Source organism: Acinonyx jubatus, chromosome B3 (assembly GCF_027475565.1).
Source record: "Acinonyx jubatus isolate Ajub_Pintada_27869175 chromosome B3, VMU_Ajub_asm_v1.0, whole genome shotgun sequence".
Lineage (NCBI taxonomy): Eukaryota > Metazoa > Chordata > Mammalia > Carnivora > Felidae > Acinonyx > Acinonyx jubatus.
The window spans coordinates 131,179,869-131,196,661 of NC_069386.1; the positions used below are offsets into that span (position 1 = coordinate 131,179,869).

Sequence of the window (16,793 nt, forward strand, 5' to 3'; positions counted from 1 at the left end):
TTATAAGACTTGGCTCTTAAACATAAGCCAACTATTTCATCTGGTATACAGCCAAAGAAACAATCCATTCCAAAAATGGATTAAAACTGAGCTGAACTTCACTGACAGCCAGGATGTTAGTCCTAAGGCATTTTCCGAAGGTAATTCTGACTCTTATACACAAACCCTAGGTCCCGTTCACTACAATACTCTAACACACACCAGGTCACTGCTGGGATGCTCCCACGATGAGAACATTTGCTCTGATACCGAGCCCAATCTTTCTGGAACTTCCACTCGTTGGTCCTGGCTCTGCCTTCCCAAGTCACACAGAACCTTGCCAACCCACCTTCCAAAGACGGTCCAGCAAAGCTTAAAAGACAGTGACCATGCTGCTGTCACAAGCCAAATACCCACAAGCTCTCATCTGGTCCTCACAGGACAGTGCTAGCCAAGTCCTCTCAATGCTCCTGAGTTGTCACTGCCCCTAAGTGTGAAAATTCACAGCCTGACAAAACACCCCCTGTTCTCTGACCAACTCACAATGCTGTGGGATCAATACCTTCCGAGATCTGGACATTTAACAGCTGTACAGCCATTAATCCGATCGAGACTTATCTCCCCTAAACTTTAGGAATTAACTGGAAAATAACACCAATGCCCAAGCCCTTCCCATAGTATCTTTGCAATTCAAATGAATAAACTTGTCTCATTACTCTCTTCCTAAGATCTGGGCCGTTCATTAGCACAGATTTAAGAGCCACTCACTGTGAATACTTTTCCCTTTTCATCTATTAATAAATAATGCCTCTTTATTTTTGCAAACCGATTTCTAATTCATATCCATTATTTCTGATATCTGAGTGCAAGACCCAGCAGGAGTTAACAAATGAAGAAACAGAGGCTCAGACAGGGTAAGGGATTCACCTGGGATTCCATTATTAGTAAACAGCAAAGTCCATTTCCCAATCTAGAACACAGCCTACCAGACAACCAGGCCCATCTTTACTTGGGGACAGCAAAAGAACATTACTGGTTCGAGGAACACAGGTTCCCAAAAAAGCTGCTTCCAGGCAGTATGATCTCCGGAGGCTACGTAACCTGTCTGAGGTTGCTTTCCTCGTTCGGAAAAGAAGAGTGCGGCCCTCCTCACACAGCAGCTGGAGGGTCAGACAGGCTAAAGGGAGTGAAAGAGCAGGCTGGGCCGGTGTGTGCTGGCCTCCCCATCTTTGGCTTGGTCCTCCCACGTCTGTGGCGTGGAAAATCTAACGAGACTTTGAGGAGCAGGAAAATAACTCAAAAATATATGAATACACTTGAACAGTCATGCCTCTCAGACGTGACAGCACGCAGCTATAAATACGCACTAAAATCTTATGGCTGTAAACACATCGTAAAGGAAATCTTTGTTGGAATCACTTATGTGGTGAGGAATAACGTCATGATGAATGGCAACCATGAAAATTGGGAGGTGCAGCAAAGTAATGGAAACTGACATTTAGTTTAAAAAGTAATCAGCTTATAAAGAACGATAATGGTCTCCCCTTGGCTTTATATTCCAATATTCTCTACCTTCAATTTTCATTACCTGTAAGCTGTTTGGGAACAGAGATTAGGTGTCACTGTTCTTTGTGTCCCGACAGTGTCCTACAACTACTAAGTGTCTAAGGGATTTAAGAAGCATTTAAATATTTTTGATTGGCAGGCTAGAAAAGTTTAATGAACTAATTACTGAAGCAAATACCATCACCCATTTTTTATCTGGTGATGTACACTAGAAACATTTTGAAAAAGTCGTTACTATTTAATGTCTTTTTTTTTAAAATGGCTTACGTGGGGGAGAGATAAATAAAAGTCTTCATAACTTTTAAAAATGGCATATAGATCAGGGGCACCTGGGTGGCTCAATGAGTTCAGAGTCCCACTTCAGCTCAGGTCATGATCTCACGGTTTGTGGGTTCGAGCCCCGCGTCAGGCTATGTGCTGACAGCTCAGAGCCTGGAGCCTGCTTCGGATTGTGTCTCCCTCTCTCTCTGCCCCTCCCCTGCTCACCCTCTGTCTCTCGTTCTCTCAAAAACAAACATTTAAAAAAAAAATGGCATACAGATCAGACCAAATGGTTTCTGGATAGTTTGTCACAATTACTTACTTCAAGGTATTTTTAGAGTAACTCATTCAACAAATATTTACTAAAAACCTATTACAAAGGAGACTGGATCCTGACCTCAAGGTTTAAGCTTTCATTTCAGAATGTGAGAGATAAGACACATATGTCAATACCTCGGCAATGGGGGCCACCCCCCGGAATCTAGAAGGGTTGGGAGCAGACAGAGACGATGCAGACAGGGCTCAAGGGGGGCTGGGGGAGACAAGTTACTTCCCACCAGTGAAAATCAGGGAAGACACCGTGACGGATACCTTGCTATATCTCCTCGGTAGAGAGACTTATACTCCCAGTTTGCAGGATCCGGTTTCTTATCTGTTCTGAAGGTTTCCCCTGTGAGAGCCTGAACGTCCTCAAGCCAGACGCAGCGGTGCCCAGTATCAGCGACGGCGTTCCCTTCTCGGCTGTGGGGAAGAGGAAGGTGAAGCACAAAAGGGACATCTAGTTACACGGCCCGCCTTTTCGGAAGTACGGAAGGTAAACATTTCAAACTCCGCACGGCATCAAAGTGCTTAAATGCATAAAATGAAAGGTGCATGTGTCACAAAGATGGAAAAAACTTTAAAATATAAAGCAAAAACTGTCAACGCTAAGTGGCATCTTACCAAGAAGTCAGCCTATCTCAGAAATTAACCTGACATAGCTGTTCAAGTATTCCATTAAATGACTGTAACTAGAATTTCAAGCATATTTGGTAAACAAGTGGGCTGCCCTTGCTTAGCCTAACTCATCCAAAAGTGCTCCGGTTATTCCAGCCGAATCTTGGCAACAACAGCAAAGCTGCAGCTCTGAATGGGTCAGTCTCAGACATCACTGAGGCTCGGGCTGAGTCTTGTTTGGACAGCTGGGCTCTGTGGACGGTGCCTCGGCCTTGTGTGCTGACCCCCCTTACAAAAGGGCAGAGAGAGTCCACTGTGAGACGAGACCCTTCGGTACCCCCAGAACCAACTAGAGAGTGGGCAGACTTCCTGCCAAGATGCGCATGGAATCACTTCCCAGGAGTCAAATGAGAGCGAAGGCAAGTCTTTCTGGCATCTAACATCCTCCCTGCTCTGAAGATCAGCTCATAATGCTGCTGACACACAAGAGGCTGCCAGGGCAGAGTCGCAACAGCATTACCTTTGCTCTCTTTGCTGTCTGGCTCTGCCCAGAGAGAAATAACGACTCTAAAGGCTTCTAAATCATTCTTGGCTGGGAATACAAAGGAATGGCATTTCGGGGACACAGAGTAGGTTTCAATCAGTATTTGCTGAATGACAGCATCTCGGGTCACAACACACAGCGATTTTTAACATAGTCCCCTCTGGAACACCCGGAGGGTTTTCTGTTGACAAACACCGGAAGGGGCAGCAAAGGGAAGGAATGAGGTGGATGCATTCCAGAAAGAAATGGAAAGCCTGTGGCGGGGGCAGGGGCGGGGGCGGGGGTGGGGGGGCGGCTGCAGACCACTCCCGGGGAGGAGACAAGGTCTGATCCGTCCCCTACCAGGTACTGAAGTCAAGAAGGAGGATGAGGTCTGGGCTGTGAGCAGGGAAGGGTCTGCCTCACCTGAAGATGAAGACGTCGCCCTAGAAAACAAAGGTCCAGGCGAAGCTGTCGCCTTGGGGGAAGTGGCCCCTTGATCACCCTGAAATAGAGTCCCGTGGGGTATACTATACCCGAGAACCTACTTTCCCCACATCCTGGAAATACTCTCACAACACATCAGTATCTCAGCCCTTGTCTCTATGGAAACAATTCCTCCAGGCCATCTTCCCAGGGAGAGGCTACAGAAGTTCAGATCGAGAAAATAAGAGAGCAACAATCGATTTTGATCTTAATGGGGATATTCTGCAAAGTATCAGTGAACTTAAAAATGCCATTTGGATCACAGAAGTATCAAGAGGCTGTAAAGATCACCTCCGATGTGATTAAGCACAGGCTGAAAATAACTACCTTTCAAGTTCGAATGGTAGTTCCTGTGTGGGTTCAAGAAATCCTTTAAAATTCACTTTCCTCGACGGTAGGAAAAAAAGGACAGGTAGCTAATGGTGAGTTTTCAGAATGATGATTAATGTATTTTTCTTTGAAGACATACTGAAAGCAAAAATATCAATAATTCACTCATTCACGTAACAAGACTGTATTGAGCGCTTACTACGTACCAGGCCCTGTGCCAAGTGCTGAGAGAACACAATGGCAAGCAAGACGGGAGTGATTCCTGCCCACAGAAATTCAGTCAAATTCAGAGCCCTTTTGCTGGATTCCCTTGTTCTCCCCTCCTAGAGCAAACGTGGGTTACAGGTATAGCACCTGAGACACAGAGAGAGAGCTAAATCAATCTGTGTCTTCTGAGCCATGGAGGCCTGCAACGTTCTCCACGGTCTGATGGCAGAAGGACCCAGGAAGACGGCAGCGTCTGCCTGTCTGATGGCAACTCTATGGGCCAGAGTCCAGACTTACTCCAACACAGAGCTCTCACTGACCATCAGTGAGACTTCTAAGCATACGATGAAAGCAAATCATCCCTAAGAGTCAAAACTTCTTAAGAGCACTGCATTTTTTTTTAAGTATGTCTTAAATTTTCTCTCTTCTAGCCCATATGAACAAAGGAAAGAAAAAAGTGAAGTGAGAAATCACTCAGGTAGTTTCACCACACGCCACCTGTCACAGGCACCCCAGGGAAAAGTGTCTCCCTGTGTGGGAGGCCAGGAGACGAGGCAGAGAGGACCTGTGAGCACCTGTGCAGCCACCGCGCTGTGGGACAACATGAGCAACACGCTCACGGCAGACAGTGGAGCAAAATGTGGGGAGGAGTAAAGCCCCCAGGAAAGGAGACACTGTGGTCACGAGCTGGTCCACACTTTCAACAGGGGTTCTAAATAAATGTGGAGAAAAGGACAAAGGCAGCGATGGAGTGCTACATTAACCTCAACCAAAGAGTGTGTGTGTGTGTGTGTGTGTGTGTGCGCACGTGTGCACACGTGGGGGTGATGCAAGCGATCGGAAGTGTGGGGGCCAACAGCCCCTCCCAGATGGGACCCTACACGACGCAGGAAAGTGGCCCATATTCCCAGGCTGTGCGTGGCCCATCCACCATCTTTCAAAAACCCCAAGGACTTTTTGTCTGAATCAGATTTTGACACAACCATTACTGTGTCTCAATAACTTTTCTCAAATAAAATCATGACTCTAATTTTTTTTAATGAAACTTTTCTTCTAAATGCTAACCTAATGGTAGAGCTCTCTTTGGAATCTTTTTGGACTCCAGTTGACTAAGTGGCTAACCAGGCATTCAAACGTCTAATTTGTGGCAACAACTGAGGGGAAAAATTCAAACTTTGAAGTCATAGGTATTTACGAACAGAAAACCTACTTTGGTTTCTCTGATTCCTTTTTACTGTCTCTAATGCTTCTGGAAGCTTTATCCTTTTCAGAATCACTATCTGGCTCAGACCCACTGCTACTGGGCCTCCCATGTTTTCTCCTGGTTTTCTTGTGGTGATGCTTCCTTTTCTTCTTTTTCTCTTTCTTCTTTTTTCTGCTTGTTTGTTTGGGCTTTTTGTTAGTGTCACTTTCATCCGAAGGCTCTGATTTCAGAGGGCTCCTGTTGGGGAAAATCAACATCAGAGTAATTTTCAAAAGAGAATTAGAAAGAAGACTATGTAAATAAGCAAATATGTAAAAGGGAACTCTGCAGTGCCTTTCTGGGTCACAACTCCCCTTAAGGACTTAAGAGTTGGACCTAAAACAACAGTAGGTGAAGAAATCCTAATTTCAACAGTTTCTAAACCTAGATGTGGGGCTCAAACTCATGAACCACAAGATCATGACCTGAGCCAAAGCTGGACGCTCAACTGATGGAGCCATCCAGGTGCCCCACATCTATACATTTTTGAAGGAAAGTAATCTACCAGTCATTTTATCAAATATAGCATTTTTTTAAATAACATTATAAAAGGTTTATTTTCAGTCCTACATATTAAGGCAATACGTCCTTAATGATGAGGGAGGGTGGGGCAAGCTGAGGGCAAAATACGGGCTGGCACCCCGCCCCACCCACGTGGGATATGTGTGATGTGCCTGGGACACGCCTGGCTACCCAAGAACAGAGAAAGTGTTTAAGTGCTTGCCATGGTGATGTGGGAAACTAAGGCAAATGAAAACTGAAATTCCCTTACTGCCTACAACCCATTGACAAGTCCTTGAAACTGGCAGGGTGACCTCCCTCTAGGGGCTCAGCTGCCTCCAGGATGATGCTTTGCTGGGGGCAAAAGATAACCTTGGTTTCACATTATCCCAACCTCGAGGATCCTGTAAGTCGACTTCCCTCATCCCACCTGCCCCGAGATATATGCTGGCAATCCTGCTCCAAGCTTATGCCCCACCCCCCATACATCTGGAGGGTCTCATGACTGAGGTTTTATTAAACGGCAGTAAGCAGCATTTCCCTAGCAACAGCCAGCCCCTCAAGGTCCTGGAAACCTTGCTTCCAAAATTCCTTAGAGATTTACTCTATCCCTGACCCCCTCCCAACCCGAGGGTATATAATGAGCTCCCCCATCAGGACCCCAGTGCAGCTCTTCCTGCCCATGGGTCCTGTCCCCATGCTTTAATAAAATCAGCTTTACGCACCAAAGATGTCTTCAAGAGTTCGTTCTTGGCTGTCAGCTCCAGACCACCCCACCATCACCCCAAAACTTCATCACTTAATGCCAAAAAAAAGATTTCATTCTGCTCCTTGCATTTAAAAGTTACAAGGAGCTCTTCTGCATTACTGAAACACCTACAAACAACTGCCTCACGCATCAACTATTCTCAATTTCCAAAGGCTTCCTGTACTTTTAGAGTCCTGGCTTCCCAGGGTTCATCATCTTAATTAATGAGACCATCTAGTCCATATTTGCAAGAGAACTCATTTCTCAATTCAGTGATCTACAACAATTTCTTTTTTTTTTAATTTAAAACTTTTTTTTAATGTTTATTTTTGAGGGGGAGAGAGAGAGAGAAGGAGCACGAGCAAACGGGGGAGGGGCAGAAAGAGAGAGAGAGAGAGAGACAGAGACACAGAGAGAGACAGAGAGAGCATCCAAAGCAGGCTCCAGGCTCTGAGCTGTCAGCACAGAGTCCGACGCGGGGCTCAAACCCACAAACTGTAAGATCATTACCTCAGCTGAAGTCGGACGCTTAACCTACTGAGCCACCCAGGCACCCCAACAACTTCTTTCAAAGCTCAGTCCAGATATGTGCCATTCTGCTTTCCCCAAAGTTTCCAGGAGATGTTATCCTACATTCTATCACACCAGCATCTTCTGTTTTTCCAAAACTGCTAAAAATGCAACTGAAGAGATATCTGAGTGACAATATTCTAAAGGTTACTAATGAGGTTAGTCAAGTTACTTAAAGAATCACAATGATGCCGTTTCCCTTGGGGCTTAATTATTGGCAGTAACTGTGTCATGCACTTGCCACTGTAACGCAGGGGGGTAAATAGATGCAGGGGGAAAAACAGAAAGAATTTAGGAATGAAGTAAGGAAAAACAGTTAAAGATCACCTCACTGCTTGAAGTGAAAAGAGTTCTAATTCGCTCTTTTATCACAGGGTTTACGGAGAAGCATTATTCAAACTAAGCTACAGACTACACACTGACAAAAACTGAAAATCCATCTTTCATAAAAACCTACCTTGTCAGAGGTGACCCTTCAGAAACCAGGGCTGTGGCCCCTTCAGTTTGTTGGCTCAGAGAGGTTATGGCTCCAGCACAAAAGCTTGGGTTGCTCAGCCAGTCTAATTCTGCACAGGCGAAAGAAAAAAGATCAATGAAGTGAGCTCGATGGGATTTCTAGAGCAGGCAACCCATCTTACCAGCTGACGTCCTAATTCACAGCCAGTGTCAGCCACACGTCGTGAACAGTCCTCAGAAGCCGAAGGGAATCCATGAAATTTTTATTTCCCGGGGCATGGGGCTCTAACACACTCTAAAATATTTAAGACTGAAATCCTCTTGTGATAGCAGGCTGCGGCTTAAGCAAAAGCCACATAACAAGCGTGCCTTAAAAAGCAACAAGGCTTTATGGATTCCATCCACACTTCAATGAGCAGGAACACTTCCAAAGCACTGGGTTTTAATGACCTCGCATTTGATTCAGACAATTCCAAAAAGTTTAAAAATCAAAGCATGCACAAAAGCCTGCCATGCTTGATACTGTTACAGGAGATTAAGATATTTTTCTTTAAAAAACATTCTGTTTTGGGGGCACCTGGGTGGCTCAGTCGGTTAAGCATCCGACTCTGGCTCAGGTCATGATCCACAGTTTGCGAGTTCGAGCCCCGCTTCGGCTCTGTGCTGACAGCTGGGAGCCTGAAGCCTGCTTCGGATTCTGTGTCCCCCTCTCTCTCTGCCCCTTCCCCGCTCACACTCTCTCTGTCCCTCTCTCAAAAATAAACATTTAAAAAACAAAAACAAAACAAAAAAACAGTACTCCTCTTTGAAAATAAAAACATAAGCTGTCAACTTTTCCAATGCTAAAATTAAATAAAACATTAATAATGATTATCTCTGGGGGTGGTGAGATTAAATGTCCAAAATTTTTCCTCCATTAATTTTGAAGTCCTCTGGAATGAACTATTTCGTAATTACTAATTTTCTAACCTTTTAGGAGCCTTAGCTGTGAAGGAAAAAAAAAAAAAACAAACCCTGGGGTGGTGGCAGCAAGGGGGCTCCTGGGGGGGGTTGTATTTTGTCCTGTTTTGTTCTAGGACAAGGCCAGAGCATGTTCATGCGCTCAGGAGAAAGAACCCGTGAGATGGCTAAGTTAGGAGATGCACTTCCTAACAGTCATACTGGGATATCATCTATATACCATAAGGGTCACCCATTTAAAATGTACAATGCAAGGGGCGCCTGGGTGGCTCGGTCAGTTAAGCGTCTGATTCTTGATTTCGGCTCAGGTCATGATCTCATGGTTCGTGGATCCAAGCCCTGTGTCGGGCTCTGCGCTGACAGTGGGGAGCCTGCTTGGGGTTCTGTCTCTCTGCCCCTCCCCCAGCTCACATTCTCTCAAAATAAACATTCTTTTTAAATGTACAATTCAATGGTTTTTAGTATACAGTAAAATATTGGATTGCAAGTTACTTGTACTGCAAGTGTTCCGCAAGACAAGCAAACATTTTTTTTTGAAATTTATTGTCAAATTGGTTTCCATACAACACCCAGTGCTCATCACAAAAGGTGCCCTCCTCGATACCCATCACCCACCCTCCCCTCCCTCCCACCCCCCCGTCAGCCCTCAGTTTGTTCTGTTTTTAAGAGTCTCTTATGCTTTGGCTCTCTCCCACTCTAACCTTTTTTTTTCCTTCCCCTCCCCCATGGGTTTCTGTTAAGTTTCTCAGGATCCACATAAGAGTGAAAACATATGGTATCTGTCTTTCTCTGTATGGCTTATTTCACTTAGCATAACACTCTCCAGTTCCATCCACATTGCTACAAAGGGCCGTATTTCATTCTTTCTCATTGCTACGTAGTACTCCATTGTGTATATAAACCACAATTTCTTTATCCATTCATCAGTTGATGGACATTCAGGCTCTTTCCATAATTTGGCTATTGTTGAGAGTGCTGCTATAAACATTGGGGTACAAGTGCCCCTCTGCATCAGTACTCCTGTATCCCTTGGGTAAATTCCTAGCAGTGCTACTGCTGGGTCATAGGGTAGGTCTATTTTTAATTTTCTGAGGAACCTCCACACCGTTTTCCAGAGTGGCTGCACCAGTTTGCATTCCCACCAACAGTGCAAGAGGGTTCCCGTTTCTCCACATCCTCTCCAGCATCTATAGTCTCCTGATTTGTTCATTTTGGCCACTCTGACAGGCGTGAGGTGATACCTGAGTGTAGTTTTGATTTCTATTTCCCTGATGAGGAGCGACGTTGAGCATCTTTTCATGTGCCTGTTGGCCATCCGGATGTCTTCTTTAGAGAAGTGTCTGTTCATGGTTTCTGCCCATTTCTTCATTGGATTATTTGTTCTCGGGTGTGGAGTTTGGTGAGCGCTTTATAGATTTTGGATACTAGCCCTTTGTCCGATATGTCATTTGCAAATATCTTTTCCCATTCCGTTGGTTGCCTTTTAGTTTTGTTGGTTGTTTCCTACAAGCAAACATTTCTAGTAAATTTTAACCTGATAAACAAACGGTGTCTTGCAATACAAGTAGTACGTGATTCAGAATGTCACACGATCGCAACTGAGCCAATGGTTCCCCTCTCTCTCTCTCTCTCTCTCTCTCTCTCTCTCTCACACACTGAGGGATTGTGGGTGATCTCCCATGCTCAGTCTCAGGCCGTGGTGTCTGGAAGAAATCAGTGATTTTTCAGAACGTTGGAAGGTGCCCACGACTGGTACTAGTGTATTTTTTGTCACTTCAAAGCACCTACGGACAGTCCTCTGCTTTTCCATTCAAGAGTAAGCTTAGGAATGCTTAGCTTCATTCTAGGTCAGGCTCCTTGCAGATATAGACGCTTTCCTCTGCTGCCTTATTGCCAGTTACATTAAATACAGTATATGACAAGAGTTCATTAATACTGTAGTCAACTTCCGTGTGAGCGTATACAACGGTCCCATGCAGAAATAGATTCCACTGAGGCAACAGACAGCAGTGATTCCATTAGTGATAGTGAAACTTGTCCTACACAATAACCCTCCTCTCTCGTCTCCCTCACACCAGCCACGAAGGCTTTCAAAGGTAAGTACAGGTTAATTTATTTTTCTTTATATGTTTTCTTTATTATTTTGTATTATATTATGGTACTGTATCATTTATGTGAATATTTTGGGGTTGTGGAATCATCTGAGTTTCCATGATTTCTAATGAAGAGACTCACTTTGCTACACAAGTGCTTTGGATTACAACCATGTTTCCAGAACAAATCATACTTGCAAACCAAGGTTTTACTATATTTAGAACTGGGCAGGGCACCTGGCTGGCTGAGTCGGTGGAGTGTGCAGCTCTTTTTTAAAAAAAATTTTTTAACATTTATTTATTATTGAGAGACAGAGGGAGACAGAGCATGAGCATGGGAGGGACAAAGAGAGGGGGAGACACAGAATCCGAAGCAGACTCCAGGCTCTGAGCTGTCAGCACAGAATCCAACGCGGGGCTCAAACTCACAAACCGCTAGATCATGACCTGAGCTGAAGTCAGACACTTAACTGACTGAGCCGCCCAGGTGCCCCTGGAGTGTGCAACTCTTAACCCCAGGGTCATGAATTCCAGCTCCGTGTTGGGCATAGGGTTTACTTAAAAAAATATATATTTTAAGTAAAAAATATCTGTGTTTTAGATTATATATATATATATATATGCTTGTGTGTGTGTATATATGTATATGCATATATATACATATACATGTATTATGTATATATGTATATACACACACATATATATGTATATGTATATACACGTATATATATGTGTATGTGTGTGTGTGTATATATATATATATATAATTGTTCAATTATCACCATAATTTTAGAACATTTTCATCATCCCAAAAAGAAACCCCAGACCTATTGGCAGTCACCATCACTCATCTCTGGCTCTCCCACCCCCAGGCAACCACTAATCTGTCTCTACAAATTTGCCTGTTTGGGACAATATGATTTTTTTTTTTTTAATTTGAGACAAACAGAGGGGGAGAGGGAGGGGGAGGGGGGAGAGGGAGGGGGAGGGGGGAGAGGGAGGGAAAGAATCTTAAGCAGACTCCACACTCAGCACAGAGTCCAACACAGGGCTCGATCTCACGACTACGAGATCATGACCCAAGCTGAAATTAAGAGTCAGGTGCTTAACCGACTGAGTCACCCAGGCACCCCCAGGACATTTAATATGAGATCATACAGCATACAGTCTTTTGTAACTGGCTTCTTCTACTTTGCATAATGTTTTCAAGGTTCATCCATACTGTAGCAAGTATTAGTAGCCATTCCTTTTTATCGGCAAATAATATTCCATTTTATGGGTAGATCACATTTTGTCCACTGATCAGCTAATGGACGCTTGGGTTGTTTCCCTTTTTTGGTTATTATGAACAATGCAGCTACAAACATTCATGTACAAGTTTTTATATGGACATATGTTTTCATTTCTCTTGGCTAGACAGCCAGAATTGCCGGGTCATGTGGTAACTCATGCTTAGCATTTTAAGGAAATGCCAGACTGGTTTCCAAATTGGCTGCACCAGTTTACGTTCCCATTAACAAGGTAGAAGGATTCTAATTTCTCCAAATCCTTGGCAACTTGCTACCGTCTGTGTTTTAGATTATAGTCATCCTAGTAGGTGTGATGTCTTTTCTCATCGTGCTGCTGGTTTCCATTTCTCTGGTGACTAATGATGTTAAGCATCTTTTCATGTGTTTATTGGCTAATATTTGAACAGAGATAGTCAAATATTTTGCCCATTTTTTAATTGGGTTGTCTTTTTAGTATTGGGTTGGCAGAGTGCTTTATATATTCTTTGTTCTAGTCCCTGATGGTTACTGCATCTTAGGAGGAAGGAACAGAATGTGTGCCCCGTGATGACAGGTACTTTGTTTTACTCAACTGCTGTATCCATGGGACCATGAGCAATGCCTCACATCACATCAGGAGGCGTTTAATAAATATTTGTGGAAAAGAGGGGAGACAGGGAGGGAGGGAGGAAAATTCCTAAGGAGGAAAGGGACATTAAAACAAAAGGGAAAGAGAAGGATTGTTAACTCTTTAAGTGCCTACCGTAGGCTAAACACCAGGTAAAGCACTTTACATTCTCGTTATACCTTTTAAGCATCAAAACAATCTTCTTTGGGAGGTATTACAATCTATATTGTACAGAAGGAAACTAAAGCTCAAAGGAATTAGGTAATTTGTAAGGTCATACCCACTGAGGGCTACACAGCTGTTCGTGCAGTCTCTTTCCTACTGTTTCCTTTTCCTTCTGCGGTCTGGATCCGATCCCTGGCAAGAGGTATGTGAAGTTTCTGTAGCTCACTGAGATCATGATTATTGCCAAAACAACCGCATTGCGTCATGAACAAAGGAAAAGACGGAACAAGCAATATGCAAAGAGAGGTGCTCTCAACATATATTTTACATACATATACATATTACATATTTTACATAAATATTTGAGATAGTGAGGACAGCGTGGAGGAAATGTAGAGAAACACAGAGGTCAAAACAACATAAAGTGTGTAACTCTCCAAAGTCCTTCAGAAGTCCTCCAAAAATAAGAAAAAGGGTTTTTAAGGAAACAATCAAGGCTTTGCCAAATGAGACCACTGTGGGGAAAAAAAGTAATGTTTACAGAACTAAAACGCTTGGGGTTCTAACCCAAATCATAACTGACCTTCTCTGTGACCTTCATCTCAATCAAATGACCTTTTGTTGGGGCAAATGGTATTTCTACCTGACAAGTTACTGCTACTGCCTTTTTTTTTTTTTTTTTTTTGGTCCTGGTAGCACATTAGCAGTGAACATGCATGGAATATTAGAAGTAGTCATCACTGGACGTTAGGCATGCAGGAATTTTGGAGATAATCAGTTGAGGGATTTTAAAACTTTTTTTTTAGCTAAAGAAAATGCCGCTCAAACAAAATCTTCCCAAGAGGCCCAACCTGCAGAACAGCAAAAGCAGGAATGCTTCCTGGGGTTCAGAGGGAGGGGGCAGGTCTGAGAAAGCTCTCCAGAGCACAGCCCAGGCACCACTCCCTCATTTACAGAACAACATGGGAGGTCCGAAGAAGTCCAGTCCTCTGGACAAGGGCACACACCCAAGCCTCGATCTGCACTCTGCCCAGTTCTCTCCATCATACACCGTGGTGCAACTCTTCACTTCCTCAACGAAGGAGCTGGCTTTCCTGAAGTCTCCCTGCAACTGGTACACAGGGCTACCGTGGTGATTTTCATTCTGTGATCTCATTACCTGCGGGGCCGTCTTCCCACTTCATTCTAAGGTCCACAGCTCAAATCCTTACAGGGACCAGGGGCGCCTGGGTGGCTCAGTTGGTTAAGCACCTGACTCCAGCTCGGGTCATGATCTCACAGTTCGAAGTTGCAGCCCCGCAACGCGCTCTCTGCTGTCAGCACTGAGCCCATTTTGAATCTTCTAGTCCCCCTCTCTCTCTGCTCTTCCCGGCCCCCCCCCCACAAATAAACAAACATTAAAAGAAAAAAAAAAGGCTGTCTAAAGAAAATCTTTACAGAGACTGGATTAGTAATGATTCCTGTGATAGTACAGAGAATGAAAAAAAGAAAAAGACAAAAATATTTTGCCAAATAAGGAAATTGGTTTACAACTCTTACATCCGAGTTTTCAGCTCCCACCCTCCTCCTATTCCTTCCTTTCCAAGCTAAGTGCAACATGAGGGCAGAGGTCATGACTACTCACTCCTGTATTCCCAACCCCTAGCACAGGGCCTTGGCACAAAGCAAAAGCAACTAGGATCAATAAATATTTGTTGAAAAAACAAAATGAGTGAGGATCTGAGCCATATCTTCCTATCTTTGTATCCCCAGCACCTAATATACTGAACTGAAGCAATTTGAGATTGTCAAAAGCATGCCATTATCTAGGTATAAAGTACAACCATTTTAATTCTTCCAGTCTTCACTGCAAATGGAGATTGAATCATTAAAGAATAAAGTACCGAATACCCACTATGTGGCCAGGCACAGTCCTAGGCTTTCGGGGTAGAGTGTGACTAAGGCAGGCCAGGTCTCTCTGCTCATATGGTATTTATACTTAATCATAACTTTACTGTTCACATAACACATGTGCATTGTGAAATTAAATTTTGGTTATATGGAATCCTGGAGAAAGTTATCTGAGATTAAACAATGCTTTATTAATCAGAATGCAGTCTTTTTCTATATTTACTTACATCCTCACAATTTACAAGTTCCTTTGACAGAAGTCAAATATGTATTTAGATAATTATATCAACAAATATTATGTATTCAGATAATTACATCAACACCATGCAGGATGTAACATATTACGGACAGGTTGAGCAGGATACAACATGCTTGGGTTTAAATGGAGAAGCTGACTGGCTGACAAACCTTTTGTCCCTGCAGGCTGGTAAATAAGCATAGGTTGAACCTGCCTGGAAATGAGCACTCTGCTATACAAACACACACACACACACACACACACACACACAGAGAGAGAGAGAGAGAGAGAGAGAGAGAGAGAGAGACTCCTAAGAAAGGAAGCATGGAAGCATCAGGCAAAAAAACACTTTAGGAGCTTTAGAGCCTGGCTGGCTCAGTCGGTAAAGCATGTGACTCCTGATTTCAGCTCAGGTCATGTTCTCACAGTTTGTAAGTTTGAGCCCCGTGTCCGGCTCTGCACCGACATCACAGAGCCTGCTTGGGATTCTCTCTCTCTCCCTCTCTGTGACTCTACCCTAATCAAATGCACGCACTCTCTCCCTCCAGATAAACAAATAAAAATAAATAAATAAATAAATAAATAAAAACTATTGCCGAACAAAACCCAGGCAGGTATCTAGAAGAACCACAGCATGTGTAATTTTACAGAAAATTATATAATGAATCATCAGTAAGTTGACATTCTTTTTATCACAAGTTTATTATATAATGCTATCTCTCCATCACTAGTGAAAATGCTTTAATTCAATTCCACTGGATACAGGGATGAAGAAATCACCACGAACAGATTTAAAAATTTTTTAACATTTTTTGAATCACAACTGGATGAAATATCCAAGTTCACCCCCTCCCCATTCTATTGTAATAAAATAGCACTGATTCACTGGTTTCAGTGAACTCAGGTGAGCACCACCCCTCCAGGAATCATTCAAAAAGGCATTTCTAAGGCTGAGTATAACAAACGAACATATATATTAGGGAAGGGGATTGTCCCTTTAGTAAGACTGAGTCAAGCTCTTCATTTTGATTGAAACCTTTATTTTCTGACAAGGAAACTGAGGGAGGAAACATTTGTTCAGAAACCTCCAGCAAACATGGCTAAGCACTGAGTTTAAGGTGATTACAGAGAACCTAACCAAAGTCAGCCCTTCTACAGAGCTAACCTACAATTTGAAGAGAACCCAGGGATCCCAAAAGTAATGTTTACACGACCCAACCCCCAACATTCTAATATCACAGTGTGACTCAGAGCACAAGTTTTTGAGTCAGAAGGACCTGTGTTCAAATACTGGCCTTACCGTTTACTGGTTGGGCAACTCTTAACAAAATACTTAATCTCTAAGTCTCTCTTTCCTTTCATTCGGCATATTTTATTTTATTTTTATTTCTTATTTCTAGGAGCTAGGAACACAAAGCAAACAAGACAAACCCAACCTGACTCTCAGGGTACTGACACACTGGCAGTCACACACAACGTGACAAATGTCAAGAAAAAGAAAATACCCGGGGTACAAGGAGAGCACATGGTCCCAACCAGGTATGGGTCAGAGAAGGCTGCCTGGGAGAACATCTCCGTGGAGACCTGAAGGATGAGGGTAATCTGCTAGGGAGAGTCTGGGCAGAGGAAATGGCTGCTACAAAGGCCTGAAGGTGCAAACACAGGGCTCTGGGAAACAGCAAGCTATTATGTCTGGACCCCTGGGGGGGAGAGCAAGTGGGGGCAAAAGGAAGCTGGAGAGGTTA

General features: G+C 43.6%; 1 protein-coding gene across 4 annotated transcripts in view; it reads right to left on the minus strand.

Moving 5' to 3' along the window:
• NRDE2 (NRDE-2, necessary for RNA interference, domain containing) overlaps positions 1 to 16,793 on the minus strand; it is a 53,931-nt gene that overhangs the window by 32,564 nt on the left and 4,574 nt on the right. For 3 of the 4 annotated variants that reach the window (XR_003422692.2, XR_008299606.1, XM_027066404.2), the window contains exons 2-4: positions 7,808 to 7,916; positions 5,499 to 5,729; positions 2,398 to 2,547 (exon numbers count right to left, since the gene is read on the minus strand). Coding sequence is in view for 1 of the 4 variants with exons in the window: in XM_027066404.2 (XP_026922205.2) it covers positions 2,398 to 2,547; positions 5,499 to 5,729; positions 7,808 to 7,916 (490 nt within the window). In the remaining 3 variants the exon portion in view is untranslated. Of the gene's footprint in view, positions 1 to 2,397; positions 2,548 to 5,498; positions 5,730 to 7,807; positions 7,917 to 16,793 lie in introns of those variants that run through there. The other variant, XR_008299607.1, reaches the window with a different exon arrangement.